The 23300-nt window shown below is 41.8% G+C and overlaps 1 protein-coding gene across 1 annotated transcript in view; it reads left to right on the forward strand.

Moving 5' to 3' along the window:
- The window catches only part of rbpjl (recombination signal binding protein for immunoglobulin kappa J region-like), a 33669-nt gene extending 13792 nt beyond the window's left edge, over window positions 1-19877 (forward strand). The window contains exons 4-13 of the mRNA XM_079684955.1: window positions 239-355; window positions 1170-1240; window positions 1452-1567; window positions 3090-3264; window positions 4055-4192; window positions 8081-8193; window positions 9629-9769; window positions 10157-10312; window positions 11877-11980; window positions 19423-19877. Coding sequence (XP_079541081.1) covers window positions 239-355; window positions 1170-1240; window positions 1452-1567; window positions 3090-3264; window positions 4055-4192; window positions 8081-8193; window positions 9629-9769; window positions 10157-10312; window positions 11877-11980; window positions 19423-19720 — 1429 coding nt within the window. The 3' untranslated portion in view covers window positions 19721-19877. The remainder of the gene's footprint in view (window positions 1-238; window positions 356-1169; window positions 1241-1451; window positions 1568-3089; window positions 3265-4054; window positions 4193-8080; window positions 8194-9628; window positions 9770-10156; window positions 10313-11876; window positions 11981-19422) is intronic.
- Window positions 19878-23300: the final 3423 nt, after the last annotated feature.

A 23300-nucleotide genomic window follows, 5' to 3' on the forward strand; every position in this document is an offset into this window, starting at 1 on the left:
AGAGCGGCATATTAAGGAGACTCTGTTTGGTTGGTTGCAGAGTGGCAAGGGGCGTTATGTATGAATGCAGCATAAGTGCTCGAGTTGACTGCCTGAACTAGCTCGCAGGCTTCGCCCCATTTACAGGAGTGGATGTTTGTTTTTGTGCAGTACCTGAGTTGGCCACTAGGATCAGGCACATGAAAATAAAACAATAATTCCTGGTTGTTTGTGACTGACAGCTTTCTTGTCTAATCAGGAGAGCGGATCAGAGTTATCAGAGCTGTCAATTACCGGGTCGAGAAGCTCACGCTGACCAGAGCGTCACCATCCTGCACGCCAAGGTCGCCCAGAAGTCCTACGGCAACGAGAAGAGGTTTGACCTTCTGTGTTTCTAACTCCAACCCTAAACATGCAACCATTTCAAATGTATTTATAACTCAGGGTTAGTACCAGTCTTTACAAGAGGTAGGAGATAGGCAGTGATAGGAGAAGTGTTTTGATTTCTCACGGAAATAAAAGTAATATTAACACAAATGATCCACTTATTGTAAAGTCTTGCATTCAAACCCTTACCTCAAGGTATCTAAATTATGCTTGTCTTCTATTAGATTATGTTTACATGCTTTCTGTTCTCACACAGTTTGTTTTAATGCGTTTACCCTCCATCTGAAACCCTCCATTATCTCTTTAAGCTGGCTAACCCAAAAAAGCACATTTTGCTTTGATTGGCTGGAAGGAGAATTGAAAATGATCACAGATTATTAAAGATTATTTCGCATAGTCACCAAAGTATATATTGGACATGTATCTTCCGAACATTGACACATGTTTTACGGACAAAAACGAATTTCTTCAAGGCCAATCGTTCTGATTTGTTAGCCAAATAAGTTGAACGGTATCAAAACGTTAAACTAGTGTTCGCCAACACCTAGCTAACTTACTTTCGTAATGTTGAATTGGTTGTAAGCTACGTAAATATGTAATGTCTGTTCCTCGACCTAGCAGACAGGAAGTGGATATCATTTCATACCATTTTGCGCTTGTATCTGTAACAGAATCAGAAATACTTTATTTATCAACGTTGGTAGTTCTTCGGGGCAGCATGATATGTCCTTTAAGTCTTTCCAACATCTCCAACACCATACGGCTGATGTTCTTTAAAGTCTGCACTGTTTCTCGCCCCACAGGTTCTTCTGTCCTCCTCCCTGTGTTTACATCAGCGGTCCGGGATGGAGAGTCATGCAGAACCACCTGAAAGGTGAAGGCACACAAATATTAACTGGAGACGTAAAAATGTTGAAAGGAGGAAGAGGAAGGTAGAGCATTTCAAACCCAGATTGAACGATACATCTCTTTGAATCAGGGTTCGAGAAGCTCTACGTTCCTCGTCCTCCCTTCGTCCTTCTGTTCCTTCATCTTCATCCTTCCATCGTTGCTTTTTATCCTAATTTATCATCGTTTCTCTCCAGCGGCAGGTCATGGAGACGCTGTGTATCGAGTCTGTGGCTTTTTGTGTCTCGACAACACCAGCCAGTCTCAGGCTGACGCTTACAAACTGGTGTTCAACGAGCAGCCCAACTCCAGGGTGAGAGCCGTGTGTGTGTGTGTGTGTGTGTGTGTGTGTGTGTGTGTGTGTGTGTGTGTGTGTGTGTGTGTGTGTGTGTGTGTGTGTGTGTGTGTGTGTGTGTGTGTGTGTGTGTTTTATCTGATGTATTGCCATGCACATACCTGTCCTCTGTGTTTGACTGTTTCTGTCCACAAAGTCTCCTCCTGTCTCTCAAATTCCTTCAATGACAGAGGGCCCAATTTACTGGAAATTCAAACTGGCCTTTGTCCCGGTTAAACAAGCCCCCAAATTCCTCTCCAAACAACGAGATCTGTTGTATCTGTGTCCCTGTATTTGTCCTTGGCGGTGGATGAAACCAGATTCATAACGACAGCAAATATGTAAATGGTCTTCAAAGGCTAAAATCCCAAAGTTGCCTCTCCCACGCACTTTGTTTACTTCCTGAACATAGTGACATGTGGCTAGCACTCCAACACCTTGTACATGATAGGCTAAGGAGCGGGACATCTCTAAGCCGTTGACCAATCATAACAGAGAAGGCCAGCTAACCAATCAGAGCAGACTGGGCTCTGGTTTCAGACAGAGGGTGAAAAGAGGTGCTGCAGCACAGGCAGTATGAGAACAATAAAGAGCTTTTTCAGACATGTCACAGTAGAACCTGAAAATGAGCATAACTTAAACCCCTTGAATAAAGGTCAAGCTGTGAATCTTGTTAATAGAGGCTCTTAAATCAGAGCAACAGCTGATAGGCCGGCTCTGGATGATAAACGGCTGCTGACCTCAGATCTGTTGTGTCTGAGCGACAGACAGCTCTGTGTCTGTTTACCCAGACAGACCTTCGCCTCTTTATTACTCTCACTGTGGACTCGACAAACAGTCGTGTCTGACAGGAAAACGACGCTGCTGTAAACACACCGTGTGTGTTCACTGGCCTCCTCCTTCACTCAAGCAGAAAACAAGACCCACACATCGCTGTGAAGAGAAGAGCTGCAGCGAATAGTCGATCCACAGGAAAGAAAACGCCACCTTTTCTTGATAATTGCTTTATCGATGATTTCCTTCTCGTGCAAAAACTTGAGATAATGTCGTTTTCTACGTTTCATTATGTAGATATCAGCTTTTTTCTGTATTTCATCATATTCAAGTTAAAACATTTGGATTTTTGACTGAAAAAAGACCTTTGAAGACATCACCTACGACTTTGCAAAACTGAGATGGATATTTTAGGATATTTCAGTATTTTCTGATATATATATTCAATGGTTACTGGTTATATGTAAGCTTTATAAACCTTTAAGGATAGTGAATGTCGTATATATAATATTGTGCATTGCTTTTATTTATTATAAGATGTAATTTATATGTAAAGCACATTGTGTTACGTGTTATAATGTGTGAACTGTGCTATGTTGAAATTATTTTTGAACAAATACAGAAAAATGTCCATCCCAGTTTCTTAATTCCAAGGCGATGTCTTTGTCTCCACTTTGTTTAAATAAAGTTTCAGTGTGTGTATTCTCGCACTCCTTCTGTGTTTCAGATGTTCGCCTCGGCCAAGTCCCTGTTCATCTCCGACCAGGACAAGAGGAAACACTTCTGCCTTCTGCTGAGGCTCTTCCTGGGAAACAGACAGGAAGTGGGATCGTTTCAGAGCCGGATGATCAAAGTTATCTCCAAACCGTCGCAGAAGAGACAGTCCATGAAGAACGCTGACCGTGAGTTTAATCACCAACGCACCAAGCATAATGTTACAAATGTATTTTATAAATGTCATTTATATGGAATAATCAAACATCCATGGTCCCCTAAGCCTCAACAGAAACTACCTACTATCAGTAAAGACTAAGTGAGGATATTTAAAATGTTGGCCGGTCCCCCGTTTGTTTGGATCAGTTAATTTGAGACAGACATGCATTGCAATTGTACCATACAATTACTTATGTTTTTAAAATGTAGGCAGGAAAATCTGCGACAAATGTCCACAGACAGTTTCTTTATTAAAAAAAATGTTAGAAGAAAGAAGAAGAAAGAACATTGAGTCACATACACGGAAAAATACACAAAAAATATGTTTAAAAATAACGAAAGTATACACACACCTTCAACCGCCTGTTTGAATATGTGTCAGTTTGAATGTGTGTGTGTGTGTGTGTGTGTGTGTGTGTGTGTGTGTGTGTGTGTGTGTGTGTGTGTGTGTGTGTGTGTGTGTGTGTGTGTGTGTAACCAGATGCAAATGATGCTCCGATGTTCATCCAATAAAATGCACATTCCTGCAGGCAGAAAACCAATGTAACTCTGAGACCCTGTGTGGTGTGTGTTTAAATATGTGTGTGCCTGTGAGTCAGTCCTTACAGTATCCCTCTGTTTCTGTGTTTCTGTGTTTCTGTGTGTGTGTGTGTGTGTGTGTGTGTGTGTGTGTGTGTGTGTGTGTGTGTGTGTGTGTGTGTGTGTGTGTGTGTGTGTGTGTGTGTGTGTGTGTGTGTGTGTGTGTGTGTGTGTGTGTAGTGTGTATCTCGTCGTGCTCCAGAGTGGCTTTGTTTAACCGCCTGCGCTCTCAGACGGTCAGCACGCGTTACCTCTCCGTGGACAGAGGAGCTTTCATCGCCAGCGCCAGACAGTGGACCGCCTTCACCATCACGCTGGGTACGAGTGTGTGTGTGTCTGTGTGTTATATGTTAGTCACACATTCACTTATTCCATACTATAAAGGTCATATTGTGGTCAGTCTATGCATGAATTGACTGTTTGACATCTGACGATCAAAAGTATTTTTTATAATCCAGAATTTTCCTTAAAGGGGCCCTATTAAGCTTTTGGGGTTTTCCTTTTCCTGTAGTGCAGTGGTCACCAACCTTTTTAAGCCCAAGATCCCCGACCTCGGCCTAGGTGAAAGGCAAGATCTACCTATTGCAGAATTGAGTGAAAAAAGACGGCCCAGACAATGCTTCCAATTTGAGGTCTTTTATATAGGCTAATTGCATCTGAATTACTGTTACAATGAAGGCTCCATAATCAGCTCACGGCATATAGACAGGGGTAAAGTGCTATTGGGGGGCGGACCTCAACGGGGGTCCGGGGGGATTCTCCCCCGGGAAGATTTTTTTTTAAATATTGAAGTTGAAAGCATCAATCTGGTGCACTTTGAGAGCAACATGCAGAGATCTATGGATACCTCTCTCAGCACCCATATGAAACAGAACTGTAAACAGATTTTCTTTTTCTTTATGGATATTTTACAAATCACATTAAACTGTATTCTTGTTTTACGGCCATATAGTAGGCTATTTCATACCTTTTTTTCATTTATTCTCTCATTGTTTGTATAACTATAATGATCATATGAAGGTGTGCCGCGGAAATAATCTTTTGAATAATTTGTGATAAAACGGTTCTAAACACTCAAGAGTCCTTTAGCTCACCTGAGCCCCTCAGTCTGACAGGAGAGGACTCTCCTCCAGCTTGTTGTGGAAACGGCTCCTCATGTCCGTTAGTGCAGCTAGCTAACCAGATGCTAACATCACGGTCCCCGCTAGCACCGGTACCTCTCTCTCTCACTCCCTCTCTATCACACTAAATGCGCTATCGCCACACACACACACAGAGCCGAGCTTGAATGACACAAGCACACGTGTATTTCCATGCAACTCTCTGATTGGTCTGGTGTCTTGCCTCTGTTGCGTTCAGTGAACACGGGAAATTACAGTCCTGCCGTCGTCTCTTGTGTCATGATGAGGTTCACGTAAAGCACGGTTAATGTTATATTATTGAGGTGTCTCAAATATACGTCAATCAAGTGGCACCTGCTAATGGGGTGGTGGATGATAGGTTTACATCTAAAAACGTATTTTTCAAACATTATTATTTTAATTTAATTTTTCTTTCTTTTGTTACTTTTTTTTTAACGGTCCGCGATCTACCCGCACCACACTCGCGATCGACCGGTCGATCGCGATCGACCGGTTGGCGACCACTGCTGTAGTGTGTTGTATAGCAAAGTAACATACTCGTACTTCTATTGGCTAGCGCTCCAACAGCCAATCAGAGCAGACTGGGCTCTGGTTTCAGACAGAGGGTGAAAAGAGGTGCTGCAGCACAGGCAGTGTGAGAAAAATAAAGAGCTTTTTGAACATTAAAGCATAGAGACATGTAGAGACACTACATACTGATATACACCTGAACATCAGCAGGAGAGGACTCTTTAAAGTAGAGACACTACATACTGATATACACCTGAACATCAGCAGGAGAGGACTCTTTAAAGTAGAGACACTACATACTGATATACACCTGAACATCAGCAGGAGAGGACTCTTTAAAGTAGAGACACTACATACTGATATACACCTGAACATCAGCAGGAGAGGACTCTTTAAAGTAGAGACACTACATACTGATATACACCTGAACATCAGCAGGAGAGGACTCTTTAAAGTAGAGACACTACATACTGATATACACCTGAACATCAACAGGAGAGGACTCTTTAAAGTAGAGACACTACATACTGATATACACCTGAACATCAGCAGGAGAGGACTCTTTAAAGTAGAGACACTACATACTGATATACACCTGAACATCAGCAGGAGAGGACTCTTTAAAGTAGAGACACTACATACTGATATACACCTGAACATCAGCAGGAGAGAACTCTTTAAAGTAGAGACACTACATACTGATATACACCTGAACATCAGCAGGAGAGGACTCTTTAAAGTAGAGACACTACATACTGATATACATCTGAACATCAGCAGGAGAGGACTCTTTAAAGTAGAGACAATACATACTGATATACACCTGAACATCAGCAGGAGAGGACTCTTTAAAGTAGAGAAACTACACTGATATGCACCTGAACATCAGCAGGAGAGGACTCTTTAAAGTAGAGACACTACATACTGATACACACCTGAACATCAGCAGGAGAGGACTCTTTAAAGTAGAGACACTACATACTGATATACACCTGAACATCAGCAGGAAAGGACTCTTTAAAGTAGAGACACTACATACTGATATACACCTGAACATCAGCAGGAAAGGACTCTTTAAAGTAGAGACACTACATACTGATATACACCTGAACATCAGCAGGAGAGGACTCTTTAAAGTAGAGACACTACATACTGATATACACCTGAACATCAGCAGGAGAGGACTCTTTAAAGTAGAGACACTACATGCTAATATACACCTGAACATCAGCAGGAGAGGACTCTTTAAAGTAGAGACACTACATACTGATATACACCTGAACATCAGCAGGAGAGGACTCTTTAAAGCAGAGACACTACATACTGATATACACCTGAACATCAGCAGGAGAGGACTCTTTAAAGTAGAGACACTACATACTGATATACACCTGAACATCAGCAGAATAGCCCCCTTTAAGATTGAGCGTGACTCAAAATTTAATTTTTCGCTCTTTACACACTATCACACATATCAGTTTTGGCATATTAATATAAATACAGGCCAGTATTTCAACAATATACATGTCCGTAGAAGTGCTGAAATGTCGTCTATATGGGTTGGCTTGTATCAAAAGTTCAACTTCCAGCTTCTCTCTCACCTTGACCTAATAGCCAAGACTCTGCTCCCTATGTTCAATAATTATTTGTATACTGAACGTTAATAATAATAATAATAATAATAATAATGCAATACAGTTTTTTATTAGAGCGTAGTGTATACCTAAAAATCCCCTCTTGTCCCAATGCATGATGGGTAGACTTAAGCTCCTCCCAACCCCATTACGATAAGAGAAGCTGCCAAGAAAAATAAATAGATCGCCAGTGGATGAGTACAAGACAATTTCAGACATGTTTGAACATTAACTCTTCATTTATCTGACATCTGTAAATCTGGAGTTCTTAGTGTTTTAAAATACACTTAAACAGGGATGAAAAGTGGCATCAATGACATTACCTTACAGTCAGCAGTGAGCATATATACAGTCAGTGTGTGTGTGAGCAGTGTCTCCTCACACACCTCTGGAAAGGTCTGTGAGGTTATTTATTCAACACACAGACCTCCCACCACCTAAACCCAAACCTCCGTCATTCATCCAGCTGCACTCTCTACTATCACTACACCCACCCACACACACACACACACACACACACACACACACACACACACACACACACACACACACACACACACACACACACACACAAACACACACACACACACACACACACACACACACACACACACACACACACACGCAAAGTTGGTAGAAAAGTGTTCCAAGATAGAAACAAATTTAAGTTTTCTGTGTGAAAAGATGTTATAAAATGTGTGTGTGTGTGTGTGTGTGTGTGTGTGTGTGTGTGTGTGTGTGTGTGTGTGTGTGTGTGTGTGTGTGTGTGTGTGTGTGTGTGTGTGTGTGTGTGTGTGTCTTTGTGTGTGTGTGTGTGTGTGTGTGTGTGTGTGTGTGTGTGTGTGTGTGTGTGTGTGTGTGTGTGTGTGTGTGTGTGTGTGTGTGTGTGTGTGTGTGTGTGTGTGTGTGTTTCTCTCCAGTGGAGGACCAGCGGAATGACCATGGTGACTTCGTGCTGAGCGAGGGCTTCATCTGTTACGGCTGTGTGGTCCAGTTAGTGTGCAGTGAGTCAGGAGTCGCTCTGCCACCCATGGTAACACACACAAACCACACACACACACAAACCACACACACACACACACACACACACACACACACACACACACACACACACACACACACACACACACACACACACACACACACACACACTCACCCGATACCTGAAGCTTTAGTTAGCGTCTGCAAATAAAAAGCAGCGGCATCTGACGGTCAAAACTGGTTTTAAATGGTGGGAAATGAACATTTGTTTTGAAGTTAACAAGGTATGTATTTTAGGTATATCTATGGGATTATCTGAGATTAAGGTGTGTGTAAAGACAACTATCAACTCTCTCTATTTTATGAAGAATATCATCAACACATTTAGCTATGAAGACGGGTTAATTCGTGAAGAGCCAACAAAATGTCATCTCCTCGTTTACATGAACAAACGTTTAGTCAAAAGAGACATTTTGTTCGAAGATTAGTTTTTAATCATCACGTTGATTTCCTCACAGATGGGACATTTCGTCATCGTCTCTTCTGAGATATGAAAACAAACGCTTGTAGATAACGATATTTATTAAGAATTTTGACTAACAAATATTTAAAAAAGCAGTAGTGGCATCAACAACCTTCCTTTATGAGCTGCAGAGGAGTGCATAAGCCCGTCTGATGACCCCCCCTCTCAGGCTGTATCTCTCACAGATGTGCAGCTGCTACCCAACCTGCTAATCCCAAAAACTGCTGTTATCGTTGAGCCCGACCTCGTCTTTAAGTTAAACTTAGACAAACGCTGCTGAGCTGACTCTTTCTGCTCCTGCTGTCAAAACACGCTCAGTGTCTGCTGAACGTAAACCTATACACGCCTCTCCGTGTTTTTGCAGCGGAGGCCTTTTTCTGCTCCGTTTGTTTGAGCAGTTCTTCCAGTGGTCGTGTTCAGAGGCTGCAGATCGCTGAGTGAAACCCCAACGATGGGCTGGATCAGCAGCTTGGGAAAGACTTTAATGAGCTCTTTATATTCTGTGTGCAGCAAAGTAAAGATCTCAAGGTCCAGAGATACCAGAAGCTGTTCTTTGTGCAGACCACCTAGTGCTATATAGACCATACAGCTTCACCCAACCATTTGCTAGCGGTCTCAGCTAAATGTTGAGATCAGCACGATATGAGGAACATATGTGGTATCAGTTACTTTGTTGAATTTGTCGAGTGTAAGAAAGTATATTTGTCTCTTACGCTAAAATATCAAAATGAGTAAATCTTCTTAGTGGAAGTTGACAGATTGCCCGATTAGCGTTATCAGATTCTCTCATCATTGGGCCATAGGTGTTTTCACTTTGACTTTGAATACTCTCCCCTGTCTGATTTGACAGCAATTATTTAGCGTTTTTTACATGATTATGAAAGAGGTGACTTCAGGATTACTCATTAATATTCATGAGATTTCTGAATGAGAGGGTTTTTAGAATGTGTTCTTGTGTCTCCAGGTGATCCGTAAGGTGAACAAACAGCACGCCTTCCTGGACGTGGACGAGCCGGTGTCTCAGCTCCATAAATGTGCCTTTCAGTTCAGACACGACCCCAACGCTTACCTGTGTTTATCCAACGACAACATCATACAGCACCAGGTCAGACTCTATCTCCCTCCTTCCTCCTTCTCAAACCTCCTTTCCTCCTTCTCAAACCTCCTCAACCTTCTTCTTCTTCTCTTCCTTCTCAAACTTCCTCTCCTCCTCAAAAGTCCTTTCCTTCTTCTCCTTCTTCTCAAACCTCCTCTCTTCCTTCTCAAACTTCTTCTCCTTCTCTTCCTTCCTCTCCTCCTTCTCCTCAAACTTCCTCTCCTCCTTAATTTCCTCATCAAACTCCCCATCCTTCCTCTCCTCCTCTAACCTCCCCTCTCTCTCCTCCTCCTCCTCCTCTCCTTCCTCTCCATCCTCTCCTCTCCTCTAACCCCCCCTTCTCTCCTCCTTCTCTCCTCCTCCTCTCCTCTCCTCTAACCCCCCCTCTCTCTCCAGGCCTCCCCCAACCTGACGGACCCCCTCAAAGTGGGTCTAAACGATGGTTCCTGTTGGACCATCATCGGTGTGGAGGTGGTGGAGTTCACCTTTAATCAGGGATCCTCCTGCATCCTGACTCCTGTCACTCCGTTTCCTGTCATCTGCGGGTTAGAGGTGAGCTATGGAGGATCGGGTGTGTTGGATTAGGTTTTTATAGATTTCAGTTCCAAACATCAAACCCTAAAAACTGCAACTAATGGAACGTGCTAACTTAGAAAGCACTAAATGGTTTGGGACCCCAATACAGTATTGCTGTGTCCCAATTCAGAGGCTGGGTCCTCCTGAGGAGTCCGCGGAGGACCCAGCTTGGGTCCTCCGTGGACTGCGAAATGAGACGGTCTACGGAGCATGTCCTTGTACGTCACCGGCAGTTACCCCTACATTTTCCCGCCCCCATCACCTAGCAACCAGCTGCAGTCACAAGTGCCGGTAATAATTTCTGACCCTAGGCAAAATATTTTCAAACTGTTTTCAAAACTGTTTTCAAACTGTTTCAAAACAGTTTTCAAAACTGTTTTCAAAACTGTTCAATATGGAGTCAGATCTAGCTGTACTTATTTTGGTGTTATATAATATGTTTAAATTATTTTCCCGAGGTCGCAACAGGCCCCCGTGAAGAGGGCTTCATTCTCCCCGCGCATCTGGATACATTGCGCAGTCTGCTCCTTGCTCCCTATCAAAACAAAATTGTTGCAGTAAGATTTGTATAACAAAAGCAGTTAAATAAATAAATTTGCTTTATAATGAATCCCAACAATATGAAAACCAAACAGGGTTTAGACATATTTTCACTTCATATTATTTTATGTATGTAATATAAAGAAGACATCTCCAATTGCCCGTATATTTAAATACACAAATTAAATAGGTTTACTTTTCTTTCATGTCGTTTACTATTTGGGTGAGTACATTTAAAAACGAATCCAGCTGAAACCGTTGTAGCCGTTGATGGGACGTTACAAGCCATATATTTTTTTTAAAACTCATTCGTCACCGTCACCCATTGCATCCTGGGATATGTCACACCGCGGAGTGTACATCAGATGTATCCTCTAAATCTGGGGAAAGAAGGCTGCATTTGCGGGCCGCATTCGGAGGAGTCTTGTCTTTTTTTTTAATTGGGACAGCCTTCGTTTGGCGGAAGTGACGTATGCGGTCTCGAATGCATCCTCAGGAGGATGCGGCCGCTGAATTGGGACACAGCTTATATGTCCGACATGCTTCTCTGTTACGAGCCAATCAGAGCTCTGAGATCATCGGGGACTTAGTAATTGCACCCTGGCTCAGAACCAAACACTGCTTTTAATTTTTATGCACCCCAAAAATTGAACAAACTTCCCGAAAACGTAAAGTCTTCACCAACGCTGAGTTCTTTTAAATCGAGGCTAAAAACTCTACTTTGTTTAGCTGCCTATCCAGAAGACTTTTAACTTGTTTTAGCACCTACCGTATTTACAATGTTGTTTGAAAACCATTCTGTATCTCGATTTTCATGAATCTGTTATTTCATCATGTTCATCTAGTGTGTTCCTTTCTGTTGTCTTCTTATTAAGTGTTAATGATAATGTAAAGCACTTTGAATTGCCTCTGTGTCTGAAAGTGTGCTGTATAAATAAACTTACCTTACCTTATCCTAAAGACTATGAGAAAATAAAACAACGTGTGTGTGTTACTGCAGGTGAATGGCGGGGGACATGTTGCCATGCTGGAAGTCTACGGAGAAAACTTCAGCTCTCATCTCAAAGTCTGGTTCGGAAACAGCGAGGCCGAGACCATGTTCAAGTGAGTCAACAGGAAACAGCGAGAATGTGAAAAATGTTGAAGTCAAAAATATTTTGAAGTCAAAAGACCTTCGAAAATACCCAGAAAACAAACAAAAATACGGACCCGGAAACCAATAGGAGGGAATACACTACGATATTACCTGCAGACAGACCAACACGTTATTATATTTTATTGACCGCTTGTGGTCTGGCTGCCTTTAAAAGCCCGGGGCAACGTGGGAAAATACTTTGTGTCTGACAGTCGTTTATATCTTGCTTCACGTTTCTATCAAGATAATGGGAGAGATGTTGTTATTCAATTAGTTTTTCAGACAATATTTGAAGTTTTTCTTTGAAATATTGGAGTTCTTTGGGCCTCATAGACTAATTTGAATAAAATATTTTGCATAGTTTGGGGAACGACTCATAGACATCTGAACCATCATCCTCCTTTTAGTCAGAGCCAGAATTTTTTTTGGAAACACCTGGGTTTAAACTTAAAACATTTACTGATTTAAGATCAAATTTGAATCAGAAAAGTGGTAAATACTTGTAGCTAAAACGGTACAAGTATGCCTACCTCTCAGCCGTCCTTAAGTAGGTTCCTTCAGTACGTTCCTTCAGTACGTTCCTTAAGTACGTTCCTTCAGTACGTTCCTTAAGTACGTTCCTTCAGTACATTCCTTCAGTACGTTCCTTCAGTACGTTCCTTCAGTACGTTCCTTCAGTACGTTCCTTCAGTACATTCCTTCAGTACGTTCCTTCAGTACGTTCCTTCAGTACGTTCCTTCAGTAGGTTCCTTCAGTACGTTCCTTAAGTACGTTCCTTCAGTACGTTCCTTAAGTACGTTCCTTCAGTACGTTCCTTCAGTACGTTCCTTCAGTACGGTCCTTCAGTACGGTCCTTCAGTACGGTCCTTCAGTACGTTCCTTCAGTACGTTCCTTCAGTACGTTCCTTAAGTACGTTCCTTCAGTACGTTCCTTCAGTACGGTCCTTCAGTACGTTCCTTAAGTACGTTCCTTCAGTACGGTCCTTCAGTACGTTCCTTCAGTACGTTCCTTCAGTACGTTCCTTCAGTACGTTCCTTCAGTACGTTCCTTCAGTACGTTCCTTCAGTACGTTCCTTCAGTACGTTCCTTCAGTAGGTTCCTTCAGTACGTTCCTTAAGTACGTTCCTTCAGTACGTTCCTTAAGTACGTTCCTTCAGTACGTTCCTTCAGTACGTTCCTTCAGTACGGTCCTTCAGTACGGTCCTTCAGTACGTTCCTTCAGTACGTTCCTTCAGTACGGTCCTTCAGTACGTTCCTTCAGTACGTTCCTTAAGTACGTTCCTTCAGTACGTTCCTTCAGTACGTTCCTTAAGTACGTTCCTTCAGTACGTTCCTTCAGTACGTTCCTTAAGTACGTTCCTTCAGTACGTTCCTTCAGTACGTTCCTTAAGTACGTTCCTTCAGTACGTTCCTTCAGTACGTTCCTTCAGTACGGTCCTTCAGTACGTTCCTTCAGTACGTTCCTTCAGTAGGTTCCTTCAGTACGTTCCTTCAGTACGTTCCTTCAGTACGTTCCTTCAGTACGTTCCTTCAGTAGGTTCCTTCAGTACGTTCCTTCAGTACGTTCCTTCAGTACGTTCCTTCAGTACGTTCCTTCAGTACGTTCCTTCAGTACGTTCCTTCAGTACGTTCCTTAAGTACGTTCCTTCAGTACGTTCCTTCAGTACGTTCCTTCAGTACGTTCCTTCAGTACGTTCCTTCAGTACATTCCTTCAGTACGTTCCTTCAGTACGTTCCTTCAGTAGGTTCCTTCAGTACGTTCCTTAAGTACGTTCCTTCAGTACGTTCCTTAAGTACGTTCCTTCAGTACGTTCCTTCAGTACGTTCCTTCAGTACGGTCCTTCAGTACGGTCCTTCAGTACGGTCCTTCAGTACGTTCCTTCAGTACGTTCCTTCAGTACGTTCCTTAAGTACGTTCCTTCAGTACGTTCCTTCAGTACGGTCCTTCAGTACGTTCCTTCAGTACGTTCCTTAAGTACGTTCCTTCAGTACGTTCCTTCAGTACGTTCCTTAAGTACGTTCCTTCAGTACGTTCCTTCAGTACGGTCCTTCAGTACGTTCCTTCAGTACGTTCCTTCAGTACGTTCCTTCAGTACGGTCCTTCAGTACGGTCCTTCAGTACGTTCCTTCAGTACGTTCCTTCAGTACGTTCCTTAAGTACGTTCCTTCAGTACGTTCCTTCAGTACGGTCCTTCAGTACGTTCCTTAAGTACGTTCCTTCAGTACGGTCCTTCAGTACGTTCCTTCAGTACGTTCCTTAAGTACGTTCCTTCAGTAGGTTCCTTCAGTACGTTCCTTCAGTACGTTCCTTAAGTACGTTCCTTCAGTACGTTCCTTCAGTACGTTCCTTCAGTACGTTCCTTAAGTACGTTCCTTCAGTACGTTCCTTCAGTACGGTCCTTCAGTACGTTCCTTCAGTACGTTCCTTCAGTACGTTCCTTCAGTAGGTTACTTCAGTACGTTCCTTCAGTACGTTCCTTCAGTACGTTCCTTCAGTACGTTCCTTCAGTACGTTCCTTAAGTACGTTCCTTCAGTACGTTCCTTCAGTACGTTCCTTAAGTACGTTCCTTCAGTACGTTCCTTCAGTACGTTCCTTAAGTACGTTCCTTCAGTACGTTCCTTCAGTACGTTCCTTCAGTACGTTCCTTCAGTACGTTCCTTCAGTACGTTCCTTCAGTACGTTCCTTAAGTACGTTCCTTCAGTACGTTCCTTCAGTACGTTCCTTCAGTACGTTCCTTAAGTACGTTCCTTCAGTACGTTCCTTCAGTACGGTCCTTCAGTACGTTCCTTCAGTACGTTCCTTCAGTACGGTCCTTCAGTACGTTCCTTCAGTACGTTCCTTCAGTACGTTCCTTCAGTAGGTTCCTTCAGTACGTTCCTTCAGTACGGTCCTTCAGTACGGTCCTTCAGTACGTTCCTTCAGTACGTTCCTTCAGTACGTTCCTTCAGTAGGTTACTTCAGTACGTTCCTTCAGTACGTTCCTTCAGTAAACACTAGGGAGTACATACAGTATAAAGGGATAACTTTATGGAGTCTGAACTTTTCCTCTGAATCCAAAAGTTGACCGTCAGCCAAGTCTTGCAGTTATGTAAGATTGCATGATTAGTTACAGGGATTTTTGCTTTAACAATCAGTTACGGAGACTAGTCCCTGTTTTTATTTATTTATGACTGTGACGTGCTGCTTTAGAGGCACCAGGTGTACCACCGCAGCACGAAGAGCAAATTAAAGTTTTATTTTAATTTAAGTGAGACTGCTCAGGTGGAGCTGGATGCTCATAAAAGTTGGTTTTATAGCATATTAAGTGGCACTTCCACACCAAGTATTACATAACCAAGCACGTTCGACCCAAATGATATTGCATTTGTCCCAGGATTTGAAAGTAGCTATTTTGCTGTTTGTTGAGGAATTTCAATAAAGAACAACAGACTCGCAGTTATGTCTGTCCTGCTGGAAACACGATAAAAAAGATGCCTTCAGGAACAGCTAATAAGTGTAATGTATAACTCGTGAAATGTCACAACATGTCAAAAATATGTAACAATACGATACAGTGCTGCAGGGATGCCAATTTTTGTCGCCCAACCCATTGGATTTTGGATTCGTGCAGAAAATAATTAACACCACTTTAGGATTTCTGAAGTAAATAGCTAATGTTGGGCTATAAAGGAACTACAGCACGGTCACATGACCATACTTGCCAACCTTTAGACCTCAGAAATCGGGAGCATTTCAAAATGCAAAATTGGGGGGGGGGGGGGGGCTAGTGGATCGCCGGAGCTGTTAGATTAACATCAACATGCTTATTGTAGTTGTAAGTGCACTGCCTTGTGGCCTGAAGCACTGTCCTTGATGGAGCATACAGTATGTGTGGGCTGGACCTGTATTTTACAGGAAAGGAGTGAGCAGAGAGTAGAGTAGTTGTCGATTCTTGTTCTGTTTTCTGTGAATATCTGCCTCACCCTCTCAGACTTTGAGTTGCGCGCGCTACTAAAGAGACGTGTTACCATGGAAACCAAACAATGGTGTAGCTGTATTAAAGTCCGAGTGGAAACAGTCTTGTTGTGTAAATCTGATTTTGTCAGAAATCGGGAGAAATGCGGGAGAAATATGACCCCGGGAGGAAACCGGGAGAGGGCAATGAAATCGGGAGTCTCCCGCGAAAATCGGGAGGGTTGACAAGTATGCATGACTTCACGTCACCACCGCTAAGCTAAAGGCGGCTAATGTTGGGCTATAAAGGAACTACAGCACGGTCACATGACTTCACATCACCACCGCTAAACTAAAGGCGGCTAATGTTGGGCTATAAATGAACTACAGCCTGGTCACATGACTTCACGTCATCACCGCTAAGCTAAAGGAGGCTAATGCTGGGCTATAAAGGAACTACAGCCTGGTCACATGACTTCACGTCATCACCGCTAAGCTAAAGGAGGCTAATGCTGGGCTATAAATGAACTACAGCACGGTCACATGACTTCATGTCATCACCGCTAAGCTAAAGGCGGCTAATGTTGGGCTATAAAGGAACTACAGCACGGTCACATGACTTCACATCACCACCGCTAAGCTAAAGGCGGCTAATGTTGGGCTATAAAGGAACTACAGCACGGTGACATGACTTCACCTCACCACCGCTAAGCTAAAGGCGGCTAATGTTGGGCTATAAAGGAACTACAGCACGGTGACATGACTTCACATCACCACCGCTAAGCTAAAGGCGGCTAATGTTGGGCTATAAAGGAACTACAGCACGGTCACATGACTTCACGTCAACACCGCTAAGCTAAAGGCGGCTAATGATGGGCTATAAAGGAACTATAGCACGGTCACATGACTTCACGTCATCACCGCTAAGCTAAAGGCGGCTAATGTTGGGCTATAAAGGAACTACAGCACGGTCACATGACTTCACGTCATCACCGCTAAGCTAAAGGCGGCTAATGTTGGGCTATAAAGGAACTACAGCACGGTCACATGACTTCACATCACCACCGCTAAGCTAAAGGCGGCTAATGTTGGGCTATAAAGGAACTACAGCACGGTCACATGACTTCACATCACCACCGCTAAGCTAAAGGCGGCTAATGTTGGGCTATAAAGGAACTACAGCACGGTGACATGACTTCACATCACCACCGCTAAGCTAAAGGCGGCTAATGTTGGGCTATAAAGGAACTACAGCACGGTCACATGACTTCACGTCATCACCGCTAAGCTAAAGGCGGCTAATGTTGGGCTATAAAGGAACTACAGCACGGTCACATGACTTCACGTCATCACCGCTAAGCTAAAGGCGGCTAATGTTGGGCTATAAAGGAACTACAGCACGGTCACATGACTTCACATCACCACCGCTAAGCTAAAGGCGGCTAATGTTGGGCTATAAAGGAACTACAGCACGGTCACATGACTTCACGTCATCACCGCTAAGCTAAAGGTGGCTAATGTTGGGCTATAAAGGAACTACAGCTCGGTCAAATGACTTCAGTTTAAAAAATCTTTGACTTTTACGCAAGGGATTGCTAAAATTCGAACTCTATTGATATTGTTCCCGCTGAACAACGATAACACATAACATCCCAAACAGTTTGACTGAGTTTAACTTAATGAATTTACCTATATTCCTGTATTCTAAGAGTCCTAACGTCTTTCAAATGTTTGTTTTGACCAAGAGACCTAAACCCAAAGATATCGAGTTTACAATTACTAATGGAAAAGCTGTCACAAGTGTTTTTTTTTTATAGTTTGCTTGAAAATAACCTGATTATCGTAATTACTAAAATAGTTCAATAACTAATCATTTCAGCGTCTTTTTTTGATTTTCACATCTTTATTTTTTCTTGCCGTGGCTTTGTTAGTGCGCGAATCTCCTAGACTTGATTTGGGCGAAGAAGGCGACCAGTTCTCCAACAAGTTTGACAAAAAATATCCTCGACAGTCATGACTTTAACTCTCCAAACGTGCCTGTATTCATACGTTTCGAGAGCCCCGAGAAGCATAAAGGAGGTTTTATTCAAAGCACTTCGAGGAGCTTTCGGGCAACGATCGTCTCTCTTACTGTGAGTTACAGAAACTTGAGATTCAGGCGCCCCCCTCTCAAAATCTCATGTGACGCATCGTGGATCAAAACAGCCTCTCTGACGTCAGAAAGCACCTCAGACCCCACAGCAAAGTGCTGAGGCATCGAAAGTCAGGATCAAATACTCCTCCATCAGCAGCAGAGAGAGGAAAGCCGTATTTATACAGCATCCACAATGTGCTGTTTGTACGAGAAGCTGCAGCCAATTAGAAACTGGATCCTTCACCGCAACGCAATCCACAGGAGAAGTGGAGGTTTGAATGAAATACCTTTATATATAGCGAGGAATGTATAAGAGGGCTTTGAAAAGTATCTGCTGCTCACGAGAGTTTCATATCAACCACACAGCGGTGTTTAGTCTGTGGCGTGTAATTATCTGCTTTAGTTTATTTTCTCACCGTTGTTGTTATTGTTGCATCCTGCAGAGTCTCAGAGAAGTCAACAGGAGGGCAGATTATTGAACATAATAATCAAAATCACTTTTCTTTGCACATTCTGCGTCCAAGTTGTTGAAATGTTTCTCATCTTCTTCTTTTAGAACCAAACAAATATTGGTAAATGTAATTTCTATTTGATACAAGATATGCAGCTCAAAATGCTTTTCAAGAATGATAACTACACAACTAATTTAAAGAAGGCGAAACAGGCATACTTTGAAATCCCTTTGGCAAACAATCTGTTGTGTTATCCGTAGTAAATACAGTGTCAAGACACAAGACAATCGGAGATCTCCGGACACCAAAGTCGAGGATTTCTGAATGCAGAGATTTTGATCAAATTGGCAATTTACCAACATGAGAACGGATGAACGGCAGCTTTAATTCCTGAAATAAATTGTTTTGAAAAGTCTAGTAAAGACCTGTTTTCTTAGTTGAATCAACAGTATTTCCGGTATGGATTTTGAGCTGGAAAATGTATTAAAACCTGCCGGATTTTTGGCCAACAACTCATTTTCTTTAAAAGCATAATCCCCATATATTAACACCACTGTATAATTTTGAAGGGCGAATGCAATCGGCAGTATTTATGAGCTAATGTAATGCTATTAACGAACTACATATTGGTCGTATGGTTACGCGTCATCACTGCTAAGAAACTCTAACCATGAGACAGAAGTTTCGCACATTCACCAGTTGGGTATTTAGTGACATATTTTGAATTGTTCAACAGTGGCCCCTAACCTTTTTTGCTCAACAGACCAAAACGTTAACATCTCTTCAGCTTATGTTAACCACAGACCTCATTTCGGACCTCTAAGACATTGAAAGAAATGTTTGCTGTTTCATAAAAACTCTTTCTTTGACCTCTGTTTTCCTCTCAGGTCTCCCCAGTCTCTGCTCTGCGTGGTTCCTGATATCTCCGTGTTCAGCGACGGATGGAGATGTCTTCGTCGAGTCCTCACCGTTCCTCTGGCTCTCATCAGATCGGACGGCCTGATCTATCGGACCTCTTTCACCTTCACCTACACCCCCGAAATAAAGCCTCCCCCCAGCAGAGGAAAATCAGGGGGAGGAAAGAGAGAGGGGGGGACGGAGGGAGGACAGCAGGAAGACGTCCTGTTAGAAACCATCCATCAGGAGTTCACCAGAGCCAACTTCCACCTGTTCATGCAGAGCTAGGTAGACCGCAAGTTGGTTCAATGGTGGAGCTTTTTCAAAGAACATGACGCATGTCAATCTCTTAGCAATCAAAATAAATTCAATCTCAAGTAGAAGTACAGATACTCGTGTTTGAAAATACTCTGGTGAAAGTAGAAGTACTGAATAAAATTCTTTACTCAAGTAAAAGTAAAGAGGCTTTGAAATGTCCTTCAGTAAAAAGTACCCATAACTAGCAGCTGTTTTAAAGAGTACCTGACCTCCCTTTATATTAATAGAACAATAATTTCATTGTTAGCTAATGAATGTTTCCATGCTGAACAACGGCAACATGACAACGTTTTCATTGGTCCCTCTTCTTTAGAGAAGACCAGGAAATGATGGATACACGGATCGTGTTCAAATCAATAGGCACGCAATGACTCTAAATAATAATGATCACGCCACCAAACACACATTCAAACTAAAGGAACCAGCCTGTTTGGAAAATGAGAGAAGTAGAAAGTACAGGTATTTGTGTTCAACATGTAAGAAGTAGAAAATACAGGTATTTGTGTTCAACATGTAAGAAGTAGAAAGTACAGGTATTTGAGTTCAACATGTAAGAAGTAGAAAGTACATGTATTTGTGTTCAACATGTGAGAAGTAGAAAGTACAGGTATTTGGGTTCAACATGTAAGAAGTAGAAAGTACAGGTATTTGTGTTCAACATGTAAGAAGTAGAAAGTACAGGTATTTGTGTTCAACATGTAAGAAGTAGAAAGTACATGTATTTGTGTTCAACATGTGAGAAGTAGAAAGTACAGGTATTTGGGTTCAACATGTAAGAAGTAGAAAGTACAGGTATTTGGGTTCAACATGTAAGAAGTAGAAAGTACAGGTATTTGAGTTCAACATGTAAGAAGTAGAAAGTACAGGTATTTGTGTTCGAAGTGTAAGAAGTAAAAGTAAAAAGTTGTCAGAAACATAAGTAGTGGAGTAAAGTACTGATACCAGAAAAATTAAGCTACTTAAGTACAGTAACGAAGTATTTGTACTCACCTACTTCCCATCTCTAATCATACTTGAATGTACCATTAATCCGATAAGAAAACAAGTTTTATTCAGAGGGAGGACAGCAGGAAGACGTCCTGTTAGAAACCATCAGGAGTTCACCTGTTCATGCAGAGGTAGGTAGATCTCAACTCAATGATGACAGGGAACTGTTTTTGGATCAATGGTGGACCTTTTTCAAAGAACATGACGCCTGTTTCTGGACCACAATATTCTTTCTTTGTCCTTTTCATGTTGGAAGTTTGATACGATACGATACGATACGATAATACTTTAATGGTCAGATCAAGTCTGAAATTTGACTTGCATCACAGAAGCTCCATGAGTAACATCACCATAGACAGATATCAAGACACAATACATGAAAAACAACAAACATTTACCTTGCATGAGAATCTTGCATTGAAATGACTGAAATGATTGAGAGACAAGTCCTGCAAAGTATATCATGGGAACAAATACTATTTGTACAATATGGTGAGAAAGGCACAGTATGTAAATCAATTAATAATGTGCATTTGATTTAAATGTGTCTTTCGTGTAATTACAACCTTTGTTAAAATCTCTTAGCGATCAAAATAAATTGTAATCATATTTTTATGTACCATTAATCCGATACGAAAACGAGTTTTATTCGGAGGGAAGACGTTGTGTTAGAAATCTCCAGGAGTTCATAGTTTTTGGATCAATGCTGGACCTTTTTCAGAAGAACTGGACGCCTGTTTCTGGACCGGAGTATTCCTTCTTCGTCCTTTTCATGTTCGAAGTTTGTTGCACCACAATATTACATTGATATGATGGACATTTTGAAAGACAAGTCCTGCAAATTATATGATTGGAAGAAATATTATTTTTACAATATAGTTAGAAAGGCACAGTATGTAAATCAATTAATAACGTACTTTTGATTTAAATGTGTCTTTTGTGTAATTACAACCGTTGTTAAAATCTCTTAGCAATCTAAATGAAATGTAATCATACTTGAATGTACGAATAATCCGATAAGAAAACTAACTGTTTCTCATGTTTTTCTGATATCATTTCTTCTCACATGAACATTTTCCAGCCAATCATGCTTTGTGTAGGTTTTCTAATTTGTAGGTATTAAGACGTCAACTTATCTCTGCATTCATGTTTCAATAAAAGTAATTTGATATATTCATCCTAGCTAGTCAGCTTCATTAAAGGCAAAAAAATGAACGCCACTAAGCTAAAGGCGGACTTGTGTCGGCGTCATGAAGTTTAGTTGATTATTTAGTCACTTGTTAGCAACCACTGTTTTTATGACATATAGGAGCTTCAGCCATTCACCAGTATTTTATATTGCAGAAGAAAACATGAAATCTCTTCAGCTTGTTTTAACCAAAGACCTTATTTCAAGCTTCTACAATTGAGTTTTGACTTTGAGACAAAGGGACCAGAAGTCATAATATGCTGACTCATCTCTGGGTTTAGAGACTCACTACTGCACCACTCTAATAGAGAGGGATTTAAAGGACTTGTTGAGTGGGGTGTCAATGGATGGGAAATGAACAGTTAATGCATCGCAGGTTGAACAGAAAGCTACAGAGGTTATTAAATCTACAGGGGGCTATAGAGAGCTTTAGCTGATCCACTGAAGGATGTTTTTTCTGGAGAAAGGGCACGCGAGCCAGACTCCAGTGTTGTGAGAGAAAGCAGCTCTGAAACACTTTCTACCTCACTTTTGATCCTCAGAGAAACGGTGTGTGTGTGTGTGTGTGTGTGTGTGTGTGTGTGTGTGTGTGTGTGTGTGTGTGTGTGTGTGTGTGTGTGTGTGTGTGTGTGTGTGTGTGTGTGTGTGTGTGTGTGTGTGTGTGTGTGTGTGTGTGTGTGTGTGTGTGTGTGTGTGTGTGTGTGTTTGTGTGTGTGTGGCACTTTGTTGCTCGACTGTAACTGTAATAATTCACAAGGGTTTCTCACTTCACTTTCAAACGGAGCTTTTGGAAAGCTACAGAAAAAATATTAAATAAAGCACGCTATTAAATGCATGCAATATGACAAATATTTGTAAAGAAATCCCAAGATAACAATAAAACTCTTGTTTGCTAACGTCAATGCTGAAAATAGGGAATTGAATTTTGATTTATTAATAAAGACTTAATGATCGCCTGTGTGAACTCTTCATGTCTTTAAGAGAAATTAAATTAAATGATCAGAAAGATGTATAGTTTGCGATGGCGTATTATGAAAACATGATCCAAAATTGTTAAAACTGAAGCGATTGGTTAACTGTGCCATGAGTCAGCAGTCAAGTTTAAGGCTGATTCAGTAGTTCCCAAAATGTGCAGGATGAAAGATTCTAAGCGCAGGACGTCTGGATCTGAAGTTATCGGAGAAGAAGCCGAGCTAATGTTAGCTTTTGACTTGTAGCTACTCGGTCCAGTTTATAATAGAGAAACACAGATTTTTTTAGTTTGTCAGGTTTTAATAAGCTGTTTGTTTTGGAGAGGAGGTGACTTATTACTTATAGGTAAAATAGTAAAATCGTTATACTTGTCGGGGTGTTAACTTAACAGAGACACAAGCT

Source organism: Notothenia rossii (genome assembly GCF_949606895.1).
Source record: "Notothenia rossii genome assembly, chromosome: 5".
Taxonomy (NCBI): Eukaryota; Metazoa; Chordata; class Actinopteri; order Perciformes; family Nototheniidae; genus Notothenia; species Notothenia rossii.